Source organism: Orycteropus afer, unplaced genomic scaffold (genome assembly GCF_000298275.1).
Source record: "Orycteropus afer afer isolate SDZICR_OR568_19922 unplaced genomic scaffold, OryAfe1.0 scaffold00046, whole genome shotgun sequence".
NCBI lineage: Eukaryota > Metazoa > Chordata > Mammalia > Tubulidentata > Orycteropodidae > Orycteropus > Orycteropus afer.
In genome coordinates, this window is record NW_006921633.1 from 553,738 (window position 1) to 568,230 (window position 14,493).

The following is a 14,493-nucleotide window of genomic DNA, read 5'->3' on the forward strand; positions in this document are numbered from 1 at the left end:
CTGGTAGCATAGTATCTAAGGCACTTGACTGCTAACCAGAAGGCTGGCGGTTCAAACCCACCAGCCACTCCTTGGAAGGAAGATGGGGCAATCTACTTCTGTAGTGACACTGCCTCGGAAACCCAAGGAAGGGTTGCTATGAGTCAGGTCCAACTTGACAGCACATAACAACAACAACAATAGGTGTTACTCTAAGTGGGTATTTGTTTTTGTTTTTGTTTTATATTTCTGTACTTGCTCCCCACAGTAGCTTCATGAGGCAAGCTCTCCGTTTTTAGTCCTTCTTTTGTAAAGGAATATGTGAACGAAGGCAGAATAGCATTTCATAATTGGCATGAACACTAGAAGTAACCTGACTCAAGCATCGGTCAGTTATGACACTTGCCAGGCTGAATTTGGGGTTCAGGGCTTTGTTGTATTATAGTCCCATTCTTGGATGCCAAGGGTGCTCACTAGAAACAGAATCCAAAAGTATGTAAAAGACCTAGTGAGGGTATGACTTACCCTGCTGGGCCCAGAGCCCTCAGGAATCTTGGGTTCTGACCATCTTTCTGATGAGGATTTGGTCTTTAATTGAAAATCCTCAAGGCAGCTTCAGTTAGGTTCACCATGTTAAACACCTGCTATGAACATGGCACCAGCTTGTATGCTGGGAGCACAAGTGAAGCATTTCACAGCCCCTGGCCTTGACAAGCCGGGACCTGCTCTCTCACCTTCCCTACCAAGTGATAGTAGTAGCATCATGTCCCTGTGGCCATATTCTGGGGGCTGCCAGGGTAATGACGGGAGACAGCTGGCCAGCTGCAGGTCCCAGTCTCTGGAGACACTGATGTTGCCCACAGGCTGCTTCTTACCCGAGTTTCCCCAAGCATTCTATATGAACTGTGATAAAAGTTAATGTTAGCAGTAGGACAGTGCCAGCTTCTAACCAGCTTTGTAACTGCAGTGGAAGTTGTACTCTGTGTGTTTCATCATGTGGAGGAGCAGAGTGAAATAAAGCATAAACCTTGGCCCATATTGTCCCACCTTCTCTAGTGCTCCCATATCCTTCCTTCCCTCCCAACCTCCAAAATAAAATACACAGCAAACCAAAAAGGTGATTTATGAATGCCTCCTCCATTAGTGTGCCCCGGTTGTACGTAGATTGTGAACTCCTGCCTGGCTTCAGGCTTGTCTCTTGCAGGGCTGAGTGAGCAGGGTGAACTATCTAGACCTGTGCTGTCCAGCGTGACACCACCATCCACAGGTGGCTCCTAAGCACCTGAAGTGTGACAGTTCCAAGTACTGAGATGTACTGTTCGTATAATATACACACTGGATTTCAAAGACCTTAAAACATATCTCAGTAATAATTATTTTACACTGATTGTTGTTATAACTACATGCCATTGAGTCGATTACAACTTGTAGTGACCCTATAGGGAAGTGAAACTGCTCTCATAGCATTTCTTACTCTGTAATCTTTATAGGAGCAGATCACCAGTTCTTTTCTCCCACAGAGCTAATGGAGGGTTCAAACTCCAACCTTTTGGTCAGTAGCCAAGCACTTAACTATTACACCAACAGGGCTCCTTTTGTACTGATTACATGTTGAAATAGTATTTTTGATATATTGAGTTAAATGAAAAATATTATTAGAATTACTTTCACCTGTTTCTTTTTAATGTGTGGTTACTAATAAGAAATTTAAAGTCACATAATGGGGCCCACATACAGTTTGGAGAGCGCTGATCTAGACTATAAGCTGGTTATTCCAGAGGCTGCCACCAGATGGCAGCAGTATCAGGAAACAGCAGCCGTGCCTGAAATATCCTCCAGCACTCACTCTTGCTACCCTGTGCAGTTTTGGAGGTCCATCAGTTCTCAAGGGACGCCAGTGTGGCCGAGGCCTGGCTGCTCGGACAGGAGCCATACCTCTCCAGCCGAGAAATAGGCCAGAGTGTGGATGAGGTGGAGAAGCTCATCAAGCGCCATGAGGCATTTGAAAAGTCTGCAGCCACATGGGACGAGAGGTTCTCCGCCTTGGAAAGGTTGACAACAGTAAGTGACTGGGTGCTGACATACCTTGCCTGCTGGTTCTCATGGTTAGTCTTATCTTCCTGCTTGAGTCTTGGACCAGGGAAGCCACATTATTGCTCAAGTTGAAAGCAGCGTGGTCGCTGAAATAGGTGGCTCTCTTGGGAGAGGGTCAAGGGCTAATACCCCTGGAGCACCTACACTCAGTCAACTGGATTTATGGTTGCTTATAATAGTATCAAGGAGCCCTGGTGACACAGTGGTTAAAGAACTCGGCTGTTAACCAAAAGGTTAGCAGTTTGAACCCACCCGCTGCTCCATGGGTGAAAGATGAGGCAATCTGCTTCCATAAAGATTTAAAGCCTTAGAAACCCTATGAGGCAGTTTTCTGTCCTAGAGGGTCACTGTGAGTTGAAATTGACGTGATGGCAGTGAGTTTGGTTTTTTTGAATGACGGGGTTTGTTTTCCTCTTTCAATTTGCTTTTTCTCGTAAACCTCCTAGAAGCTTTGGTTTCAAGGGGGCAGAATCTTAAGATTTTTTTCAGAAACAGAATTAAAATTTCCAGCAACTAGTAGCTCAGTTCTAGGCCACTGAAAAGTTCTCCCTGTTCCTCATATGTACACTGATCTGCCAACATAAGGGCCTTAGAAAACGGCTTGTTCATGGATGTTACTCTCCCAAAGCTTTGCACTCCTAGTCAAAAGCAGATCATTTGCCATGTACAAAAAGTTGTTCTCCATCATTTCTACAAATCTGGTTTAAAACATACCTGTGTACTTTTGTGTTAAAATGGGATACTTGGTGTATGCATAGTGCTTGTAAATGGCTTTGTTTCAGATAGCTGACTCTAGGGAGGGAGATTTATGCGTTGCTGAGGTTTTGGCTGAACACATTCCCTGTTACAGCACAAAAGTTTCTTTGGGAATTCTTGCAGCTCTGTCCTATAGTGGTGTTTGTCAGAGCTGTGGTGGGAAGTCAGTGTGGTTCATGCATGGATTATTTTCTAAGCAAAGCAGAGAGCCTCATGGCTAATTCAGAAATTAAATGTGAGGTCACAGGAGACACAAAAACAGCTCACAAGGATTTTGTCAGCCAGGAGAATAGATCTAACTTCTCACTCAGATCTCCAATATCTGTAGTACTAGGTTGTGGCTGCAGTTCCTATAACCCTGATGCCATTTTTGCTTAGGACTTTAGAGCTTCTATTTGCCCAGTGTGACCTAGTATAGAAAACTCAGGCAGGAGGACTTCCTGGGTCTCTTTAAGGAACCCTTTCTTCATAAAAGGCCCAGTGTGGGCTCTGCTGACTATCACTGCATTCTCCTCAGTTGGAGTTACTGGAAGTGCGCAGACAGCAAGAGGAAGAGGAGAGGAAGAGGCGGCCACCTTCTCCTGAGCCAAGCACGAAGGTTTCAGAGGAGACCGAGTCCCAGCAGCAGTGGTAAGTCACAGCACTGGCTTGCTGCAGTTTACCTCAGTGATGACTGAGCTCTGTGGAGCATCTTGTCTGAGCCTGGCTGTGCCAGGCCCCCCCCCACATGCCCTTCCTATGAATCATTTCTATAGATATTTAGAATCTGTATGGGCACCCCTGGATAGCTTCTGGCACACATCACTGTGTAAGTCTCAGAACTAGAGTGTAGACAGCGTTCTCTCAACTGCAAGTGTGCGTGTGCACACACACACTAGGAACCTCTTTATGATTGAAATGAACAGGCTAAACCACTCACATTTTAGGTCAGTGAGTTTGTGATGAGGCTTTTGGGAACACTTCTCTTTTTTAAAATTTCAGGTGACTTCACAATAATAAGCAAAATGATTCTGTTTCTGAAAGGCACATTGTTTTGCTGTGGTGAGAGCTCAGCACAAGCGCACTGCCTTTGTGGGGGTGGGAGGACCCTCCTGTGAGGCACACGCGGGAGAGTGTGGTGTGTCTCTCCAGACTCTGTTTTAAACACTTGAGATGTTTCAGATGTTTGTTTGTTTTTAATTTTTTTCTCTGCATGGGTTTTTTGGGGAGGAAGCTTGTCATAAAATTAATTGAAAATTTCTCCTTCGTATCCCTTTCTTCCCTCTCCCCTCTTCTCCCCCACAACAGGGATACTTCAAAAGGAGAGCAAGTTTCCCAGAACGGTTTGCCGGCTGACCAGGGATCTCCACGGGTTAGTTACCGCTCTCAAACCTACCAAAACTACAAAAACTTTAATAGCAGACGGACAGCTAGTGACCAGCCCTGGTCTGGACTGTGAAACCTACTACCATTTGTCAAGAACCACTCTTTCCAAATCCTGATGGTTTGACCTTTTGGCTCCCACTTTACCCCAGTGTTAATTTTTTACTTTTAATTCATAGCCTTCCTTGATTTCATGTTTGTTTGCATTTAATCCATGTTTATTTGAGTCTTTTAACTGACACATGATCAGTTTGCCTTAAAGCAACATACTTATTTTTTGTTTTATTTATTGTGAGCTTTTTACTTTATCAAGATTTTACAGCGAAAACCTTACATGAGTAATTGAAATTAAATGAGATTACAACATAATGAAGATGAAAACTAGAATCTGACAGGTATGACCCATCCAGTTATACTAACAGGTTGCAGTACTGTGCTATATGTGGTCCACTTTGCAGATGTTATTAACCTGGTTAAAGGTAATAGTTAAACCGCCATAGTTTAGTCATGACTCTAAGACTGGTGTATGAGGAGGGAGACTTTTGTACCAAAATTAAAACCAAAAGTCAACTGTGTAACATTGCATGAAGGACACATCCATTTAATGCAGATGGGAAAAAAAAAGGGAAAGTTGGATCTAGTTGGGAAGCTCAAAATCAAATGTTTTGAGACCCTCAGATCATCTGTTCCTTTTTAAAAATTAGATCCTCTCTTATTTTCCTGCCAAGTCCTGAATTTGAGAACTCCAGACCTTACTGGTAGCAGATATGCTCCTGTAACCTCAGGAGTACAGTGCCTGCTGACTGCTGCCACCACATCCCCTCGGTCCATTGGTAATACCAGGATGCAGACGTGGCAGGGGATAGCAGTTCTCAGCATCTGTTTTGGAAGCCTGTTTAACCAAACTTCCAGGCCTCTCTGTTCTGTTGATGATGACTTCAGGGTGTCAAAGTGTTTTAATTTTTGAAACAAATGGAACAAAAGCCACTTCTGGTTCATCCTGATTACTTGAACAGTGCACTTGGTGGACCGTCCCTGGGAGCACTTGCATGCCTCCTGGCTTCAAAAGTAGTAGTAGTGTCTCCGTGGACACATACTCCACTTCCTGCCTTGGACAGATAGCCTGATCCATTTTTCTCATTTTCTTAAGGCTTTTTGTTGACTTCTCTAATAAGGAGTCTTTGGGGGGTGGCATTTATCACACCACCAGCAGGGATAGAAAAGACTTAACAGAAATCCTGTTCCTTAGGAATAAATGCTGATGAAAGACGTGATTTCCTGGTACTGATAAAAACAAAACAAATGAAACCAAATCCATGTGACATCCACGCCTTGTGAGACATTCATTCACTTGCTCATTTGCCATATTTAGATGTGTTAGTGGAATCAGAATCCTGTTCTGATACGTGTTCTCCATGAGTTAAGTCTAATTTGTCTTTTCATTTCGTGATGCATGTCTTTTTTTTTTTTTCTTTTGTCAGGATAACATCATATAGCATCTTGTTTGTTTTTCCATATCTCTATGTACATATCTATCTACTGGTGACTGTAGATGGGTATATAGATAGATGCCAAGAAGCTTCTTATGTTTTGGGGGTAGTGTGCACCATTATTGGGTCTCTGCCTTAAAACACACCAAAATCTACCATAGAGAAAGTTATTGATTTGTCTTCGGTCAGATGGGAGTCCTCACATGTCTTTCTGGCTCCAAATCATATGTGTCATTGATCTATATGTATATATGTGATGTTTCCATATATATATATATATATATATGTTTAAATTTTGTATCATCAGGATTGATGACCAATTTTATGATTTTTTTACATTCAGAAGACCAAATAAATAAACAACCAACAACAAAAGCACACATGGAAGGAGTGCTTGTAATACTTTTGGCTTTTTATCTAGACTTTAAAACTGCTGATTGCCAGAACAGATTTTTAATAACAATGGAATTTTATTGAAAAGTATTTTCATTGTTTTGAGTTATGGTGCAGAGACTCAAGTTAATGAACTTGAAAATAGCGTTGCTTCACGCACTTTGAAAACCAGTGGGGGTATTTCTTGTGCTACTAGTTGTCACATTGCATTTGTGTTCACATCCTGATTTAAATCTCTCAGGTGTGCCCAGCCACTAAAGCACTCTGGACTAATTGCTAAAGAGAAGCAACGTGGGGGGTGGGGGTGGGGGTGGGGAGCTGCATTCCCATGTATTCACTGTTTGATCATAGCACCATGATTTGCTTTTGATGTTTGTCTCTAGTGGTGTGTTGTCCATTGGCATGCTTAAAGCACATGTCCATTAAAATTCATTTTGTTCCTTTTATTTTCCTTGTTTTCTTGGTTAGCAGTTCATTTGCATAAACATTAATTCTCTCTGCATACTGGTTTGGGGTTTTCTCTTTCCTTCTAACTCTAAAGAAAAAATTTTTGCTGCAGAAATTCCCTCAGAAGAGGCTTCCCTGGCCTTTCATCTACCTTGAAGCCTGACCCAAGTGTGATAAATTTTAGCCTCACTCAAGTAAACATCTCCCTATCCAGGTCATTGCTGTCACTCACAGTTTTCAAGTCAAACCTGCAGCACTAAATTTTTTTTTAACCTGGTTTCTATACATACTAACCCCGTGTCTCTCTGGACTCACACCTGGCACAGGCCTTGTAGACCACACTTCCTCTTCACCAAAAGTTTCCATAAATCTCACCGCAGAACCAATTTGTCAGCTTTAAAATCCATACATTCTTTTGACTCAGGGTTTTGTTTTCTACTTACTAATTCCCCTCCTCCATCCCTCTTTAAAAATTAAAAGAGAGAGAGGGGAGCATTTAAGTAGCCCATTGCCCATCAGCACATGTCTGCAGGCTGTCACTGGTAAGGCCAAGAAAATCATTAGGCACGCTTCCCTACCCTATGTTCTTCTGCCCTAATAATCTATTTTTCACATTGTTCTCTGGGTAAAAGTTTTCAATCAAAAGCACTCTGAAATTGCATAGTCTCTAGTCTCACCTTAAACCCGAATGCTTATTTTGATAGTTCATAGAGAGGTACCATAATCCACGATTTTCCCTATTCTCTTGAGTCTCCCCAGCCCATTTCCCAAAGAATCAGTCTGGTTGAAAGGTGTTGGCCCAACCATGTAGAGGAGACCTAAGTGGAGATCATTGCCGAGAGAGAGTTGACAGATCTGATTGTCCAAGCAGTGGGGGCCAGGCCCCCTGTTACCCTGTCAAGACTGTTGCTGCTAATTTGGTGTCATTTTGGTTCTGGGCAGCATTGGCTGGGCAAGGTATCTAATGAGCGTGCCTTTGACACCTCCATGTCTGTCCATGTACAAGGGGTGCAGGTTGTCTGTAACCGACTAAAGCGTCAGCCACACCCAGCTTTAGTAACTTGCTAATCCCACGCCCCGGGCGGGTCAGCCAGGGTCCGCTACAGTTGATGGTACACAGTTGATGGCACACAGGCTGGAAGTGATAATCAGTGGAGACCCTACCGCATTTCCAAAGCCGAAAAGCCGTGAGGGTTACCATTTAAATGAGCTTGGGAAGGATCAGCTCCTGAAGACGTCTCCAGCCAGAAGGGTCAGAGCCACTGGAAGCCTGGGTGTCTCTGGGCTTCCTCGCCTCAGTGCAGCAAGGCACCGCGATCAACCAAGCACGTGATGGGGAAGGCCCTGGTTCTGTCTTTGTTTGGGGGTAAATAGCCGCGTGGTGTTGAGTGACTGATTGGCTTTTCCAGCTCCTTTAACACAAACTACAACCCACTCACGATACAACTTGGGCAGATGTGGTTAAATTGATGTTTGACTTGCCTCATTTCCTTCCAGCTCTTACGTTCCAAAGTCTAACTGGGGTGGTAGATGTGAAATGCATGATGGTCGTCCTAATTTCTGCATGTGTTTATGACTATGTGTTGGGGCGGGAGGAGCCTGGGAGCATTTTCAGAAACCAAAGATCTTTTCTTGTCTTATTTTGGGGGAATGCCATGTAGCTCTGATAGTGTTGTCTATTGATCTGTTTGTGAATGCCCTTTCGCTTCAACTTCCAGCCCTTCTGGTGGCGTCCTTGGTTGTAAGGTGGCTGCTGTATAACGTCCACTCTCTCTCATATTTAATATGTGTGATTGTTACTGTTGTCCTTTGTTTTAAAGTAACTGTAAGAGGAAATGAGCTGAGTTATGTTAGAGAACATGGATTGATCAGAGGAGCAGAGTGCAGTAAAACTCACACTGGCATTTCGCTTTTCTCATTTCCCTGTAAACGGGCAGCTATTAATCCATTCCCACCTTCTAATGTCCTTGGTGCCCAGCTGGCTTTGTGGGGTGCGCAATGGTTTTACTGTACTGCCTCGATCTGTGCCAGGCATTTATACACAGCCACGTGTGCGAGTCAGTTAGAATGGATGTGGTCATAGCCATGGCTCATAGGGTTCACTGAATGGCCTCTCTGCTGTCCCTAGATGGCAGAAACGGTGGACACAAGTGAAATGGTCAATGGCGCCACAGAACAGAGGACGAGCTCCAAGGAATCCAGTCCCATCCCCTCCCCAACCTCTAACCGTAAAGCCAAGACTGCTCTCCCAGCCCAGAGCGCAGCCACCCTACCAGCCAGAACCCAGGAGACGCCTTTGGCCCAGATGGAGGGCTTCCTGAATCGGAAGCACGAGTGGGAGGCCCACAACAAGAAAGCCTCGAGCAGGTAACAGCAGCAGACACTGAGGCAGGAAGATGGGAAGTCAGACTATGACGGGATGAAATGGGCTGCTCTTGAGTTAGAAGGGGAGTATACACTCATACGGCTTATTTGTTTGTTAGCATCTCTGCTTCTGGGGCCATCTCATTCTTCTAAGTAAAACAAAACAAACAAAAATAAACACCAAAGCAAACCCAGTGCTGTGGAGTTGATTGCGACTGATAGCAACCATTATTGGGTTTCTGAGGCAGTAAATCTTTGTGGAAGTAGATTGCCCCATCTTCCTTCCACAGAGTAGCTGGTGGTTTGAACCACCAACCTTCTAATTAACAGTCAAATGCCTTAGACTGTGCCACCAGAGCTCCTTAGCAAGAGTAGAGTGCTTCTCACTCACTGAGAAAAGGAAAAGCTAAGTGTGGATGGGAGTAGCCAGAAGGCCTTAGTAGTTCATCTTGAGAAGGAATTTGCTAGATAGAGGCTGAGGAGTCTTCTCTGGATAAAGTGAAGTAGTTTTGTTGTAGGACTCCTGTAATTTTTTAAGATACTCAGCATTTCCCATCATCTCCCTATCAGTCTTCATATCTCCCAACAACCCTACTTTGGTGGTCTCCATTTGACAGAGGAGGGAGCTGAGGCTCTGAGGTTAAGAAACCCCACTCTGCAGAGACCTAATAAATGGCAAAGCTCTGGAGCTTGTGTGCTTAAACAGTAAACTGAACTACCTGAGACCACTGCACGAGGAACCCCATGTAAGGGCTAGCATTCATGGTGAGGATAGCTTAGATGTGTGTACTGTTATGGGCAGGTGGCAGCAAAGGGTCTTGTTCTAATAAAAAAAATCACTACTGCATTATGGTAGTTGGCAGTATCTTGGGGAAAGGCCACCTTTTTCTAATTCATCCACAGCTGCCATAAAGGCTAATGGCAGCCTTAGATCTGCCTCCTTGTCAAGTTGCCAAGCCACAGAATGAAGCTGAGGTTGGCGGAGCTCCCACTTGAGGAAAAAGCTAGTTTCAAGTGAGGAATCTGGCCTGTCCCCCATTACCACAAAGTACCAAACAGTAATGAAAACATTCTGATAAGAGTCAAGAGTACTTTTATCTATTAGAAGAGCGTACATGCTTTTCCCTAAATTCAGACATAGCCCTCATAATCCTGCCATTGTAGTAACAGCTGTCCTTCCCCAGGTATCTCCTGAGGAACTGTGTTCCATTATCTAGTTTTAGCAAAATTTAGCATGGTTTTTTTTTTTTTTTAAATTGTGTGATTTGGGTGAAGATTTACAGAGCAGATTCACTTTCCATACAGCAATTCACATACTTTGTCTTATGACATTGACCACAATTTACCACAATGCAACAGCTCCCCTCTACTTCTTCCCAATAGTTACCTCTTTGCTGTGTCCATCTCTCTATGCGCTCCTGCCCCCTGAGCATAAGCAGCCCTTCTTTCTCCCATGATTGTTCTCTCCAGGAAGTGTATCTACCTCAGCTAAATGTTTAACACATATGCCTGCCTTTTGTTTGGCTGGAAGTCACAGGTGTGCATTCAATTCCAGACTTGAAGGGTAGCTAGGGGCCATAGTCTCAGTGGTTCCACCAGGCTCTATTGGACCAGCAAACTTGGTCCCCCTCCCTTTTTTTTTTCTTTTTTCCTCCAGATGGTTTTGAGTTTTGTTCCACATTGTTCTCCTTCTCTGTCAAGGATCTCCTACATAGATCCCCTTCCAAGTGGATGACAGTGGTAGCTGGGCACCATCTAGTTCTTCTGGTCTCATAGTCATATAGGTTGAGGATTGCATGGTGTACCAGTCACGAGAACTAATTGTTTCCATGAATCTTTGGTTTTCTTTGTTCTTCTTTGCTCTGGATGAGGAGAGACCCATCATCACATCTAGATGGCAGCTTGCTAGCTTTTAAGATCCCAGTCGCTACTCACTAAAGCAGGAGGTGGAACAGTGTTTTGTGTAGTATGTTATTCCAGTTGAGCTTGATGTCCCCTGTGACTATAGTCCCGAACCCACAGGTTCAACTACTTGGTCCCTCTGGGTAGCTGGCTGTGACCAAGCAATGACCACAACCTTGCCCCTTGTCAACTCTACTATACACCTGGGAATTCTGATTATTCACATAAACTTATAGGACCATTGTCTGCCACCCCTATACATGTTCTTGGATACACTCCCCTAGCATGGGCTTTTGACACAGGATTTTCTTGCTTTAGTACCTTAATGCCTCCATGTCTCCCTCCACCATGTTGTATGAGTATCATGTTCTTATTAATCAAGTCCTTAGTTCTTTTGGGGCATGTGGTGTTGACATTCCTTTCTTTATTGCTCAGGTCATGGCACAATGTCTACTGTGTCATAAATAACCAAGAAATGGGTTTCTACAAAGATGCGAAGACTGCTGCTTCTGGAATCCCTTACCACAGTGAGGTCCCTGTGAGTTTAAAAGAAGCCATCTGTGAAGTGGCTGTTGATTACAAAAAGAAGAAACACGTCTTCAAGCTCAGGTGAGGGCTGCCGTGCTCCGTGGATGCCAGAGAGTAGCTATGTGCCTTTTCATTCTGGAGTTGGTTTTCTTAGGTACCATAATCAGTTGCTTCCTGTTCTCTGCAACTTTTAAAATCCCTGGTAAAGTGAAAAACTGGTTTGGCACACATCTCAGCAGGATTTACACAGGACTCTGACTGGTCACTGGCTTCCCTATGGTTAACAGCAACTAAGCACTGAAGGAAAAGGAGCTTTTGTTTTTATAACCTGGAATATGCTTATCCCTAAGACTTAAGGTGAGCTGTTCACACTTGATAGTAAGAGGGAAGCTTAGAAAAATAGTTTCCCCATCCTTCATCTTATCCAGACCTGGGAGGTGCTATCCTTTGCTCAAGATTTATCTGGAGATGGGTCAAGTGAGTCATCCTGGGCTGGCCAGATGGAGACCAACAGGAAATACTTGGGGAGGCCTCCCCCGACTCTCCTGCAGCCTCTGGAGCCGTCTCTTTCTCATGTCTCTGCCCTGTACAACATGGACACCTCCTCACAGAGTGGATCCAAGCTCACGGTGTCACCAGAAGATGGGCAGAAAAGTCATTTCATGTTTTAAAAATATAAATAGTAAACATTTTCGGGGTTAGGATGTTAACTTAGTTTAATTTGCCCTGCTGCTTTGGGATCTGAAAAGCTTTGGTCTTTAGTTAGGCGTGTGTTTTATGCCTATTCAGCTGGGCCAAGGACTGCAAATGACAGTTTCAGATGGTAGATTTATTAAGCTCCACTGAGGAGCAGTGCAGACAGGCTCTGCAGGACTTGGAGCCTTTATGTTTTGTAAGGTCAGGCCCAGACAGTGTGGCTCCTTGCTGCCCACCTCTTTGTCCTCCCTCGATGCAGCTTCAGAGAGTCGGCGTTGACGAAGGCAGTTATCCCTTTGCCCGTCTACAGAGCAACACCCCCTTCCTTGTGACGACAGTGAAGTGAGTGACCCTCCAAGCCCAGTGCCATCTTGATGTCATTGTGGCGGTCTTGCAAGGGCAGTTTCTTTAACGCCGAGACATATGTAGAGGAAAAGCAGTCTAGGAGACCTTTTCTGTATGTCTCTTCAGAGACTGGACTTCCTCAGTGTAAGGAATACCAGCTCAATAGCAGACTTTCAGAAGGGCTTATAAGGCAGAGGACGGCCTGGGTGGTACAGACCGTTAAGTACTCAGCTACTAGCTGGAAGGTTGGCCACTTGAACTCACCCAGGATTGCTTCAGAAGCCAGGCCTGGTGGTCTGCTTTTAGGACATTACGGCTTTGAATGCCCTCTGGAGCAGTTCTGCTCTAACAGCATGGGGCCGAGTGAGTTGGAATAGACTCAAAGCAGCTAACAACAACAATGTCATTTAGAAAGAGTATTCTCTTTGTCTCTCAAATTCATTGTAGAGCAGTGATCAGGCATTTGTGGTTTTGCCACAGCAGAGACAAATGTTCGTCTGTTCATGGCTCTTTTGATCCTCTTGGTGGATTGGAGCGCCAAGCTGCCTGCATATATTGTGTTGACCTATTAATTACACGACTTCTTGATGCCCAGAAAGGAGCATGCTGGGTCTCTGCAGTCCCAAGGCATACTTGGTGATGTAAGCGGAGTTCTGATTGGCAGACCAGGTGTGATTTCTGTGACCTACTTATGTCCCACGTGGGATCTGAGGGATTAACTTCTTGTTTTGTTAAAGTTAAATTGTGATTTTCTTTATTGTTTCAAATTACAGACTAAACGATGGCAATGAGTACCTCTTCCAAGCCAAAGACGATGTAAGTGTCCAAGATTCATTTCCCTCAAGTACATATGAGTTAGCAACTCTTGTGAATGATAGGCATTATTTACAATGTTACTTATTCCAGAAATGATGGGTGAATGGTTTCTACATCTGGTCTCCACAGTTACCAACATTGGAAGGTGTTTGGTTCTCTTATGTCTTTGGGAGGCAGTTAATGTCATCTCTCTATCCATGCTGTAGGGAATACTCACCCCCATCCCTCATGGGTGTCCAAGAATTGTCAGGAGCTTCCCATTGTACCCCACTACCTTTAAGGGCATTGTCATGGTTTTGCTGTACCTTGGGGGGGGTTAACTGATGAGAAAACGTGTGGGACTGTAATTTGAAAAAGTACCTCTTTATGGTACCTGATGCCCCACACATTGAGATCAGTCTTCTAGCTCTCCCAGGTTCGTAGGACCGTATGCTAGAGCAGTGACCTTCAGGTACTGTAAATGGAATTCTCACAAAGTTGGACTGTGGTTACACCACTGAATAAAGCTGAGGTTCCATCTGGAGAAGCTTACCTCTCTTAGCTGGTGCATCCATTAGCGTCCACTGCTGGAGGCTTGGGTGATCGTCCAGGGAGAGTGTGAGCTCCTCACGCCTGACCCTCTCAGTTGAACCTCACCTGTGCCTCTCTTTGGTCCAGGAGGAAATGAACACGTGGATCCAGTCCATCTCATCCGCCATCTCCTCTGATAAACACGAGGTGTCTGCCAGCACCCAGAGCACGCCAGCATCCAGCCGGGCCCAGACCTTACCGACCAGCGTCGTTACCATCACCAGCGAGTCCAGTCCCGGCAAGCGGGAGAAGGACAAAGAGAAAGACAAAGAGAAGCGGTTCAGCCTTTTTGGCAAAAAGAAGTGAACTCCTTTCCTTCCACCTCCTACCCTTCTCCTGTCTTTTCAGTGAAATTCCAGCATGCAAGCTCAGAACCAACACATTACTCTCTGTGCCTAAAGTTCCTCAATGTGGTTGATTTTTTTTTTTTTTTTTAATTTATAGAGCATTTCTGGGGTGGGGGAACACACCTGAACACTTTATCTCCAAGTTACAAAAGTTTGAGGTGCAGAGGGAAAATCAGATTTTTTTTTTAATGAAATCATATAGATTAGATCTCAATATTTAAACTGTTCCTCAATTTTGTGAGGCTGTGTTGGAAATAACCCGCCTCTAGTGCTGTTGGTTTGCAAGGCAGTGGTGCTTAAACAATATCTCCTGTGCTCACCAGAAACAAAACGTACCAGTTTCCTGACACCATTCTCTTCCATTTACTTCCAGTGGTTACCTTAAGTCTTGACTATTAGGCGTG

At 44.4% G+C, this 14,493-nt stretch overlaps 1 protein-coding gene across 1 annotated transcript in view; it reads left to right on the forward strand.

Moving 5' to 3' along the window:
- SPTBN1 (spectrin beta, non-erythrocytic 1) overlaps window positions 1-14,048 on the forward strand; it is a 185,338-nt gene extending 171,290 nt beyond the window's left edge. Inside the window, exons 29-35 of the mRNA XM_007937990.2 lie at window positions 1,844-2,040; window positions 3,347-3,459; window positions 4,117-4,180; window positions 8,650-8,888; window positions 11,223-11,396; window positions 13,130-13,172; window positions 13,830-14,048. Of these exons, the coding sequence (XP_007936181.1) occupies window positions 1,844-2,040; window positions 3,347-3,459; window positions 4,117-4,180; window positions 8,650-8,888; window positions 11,223-11,396; window positions 13,130-13,172; window positions 13,830-14,048 (1,049 nt within the window). The remainder of the gene's footprint in view (window positions 1-1,843; window positions 2,041-3,346; window positions 3,460-4,116; window positions 4,181-8,649; window positions 8,889-11,222; window positions 11,397-13,129; window positions 13,173-13,829) is intronic.
- Window positions 14,049-14,493: the final 445 nt, after the last annotated feature.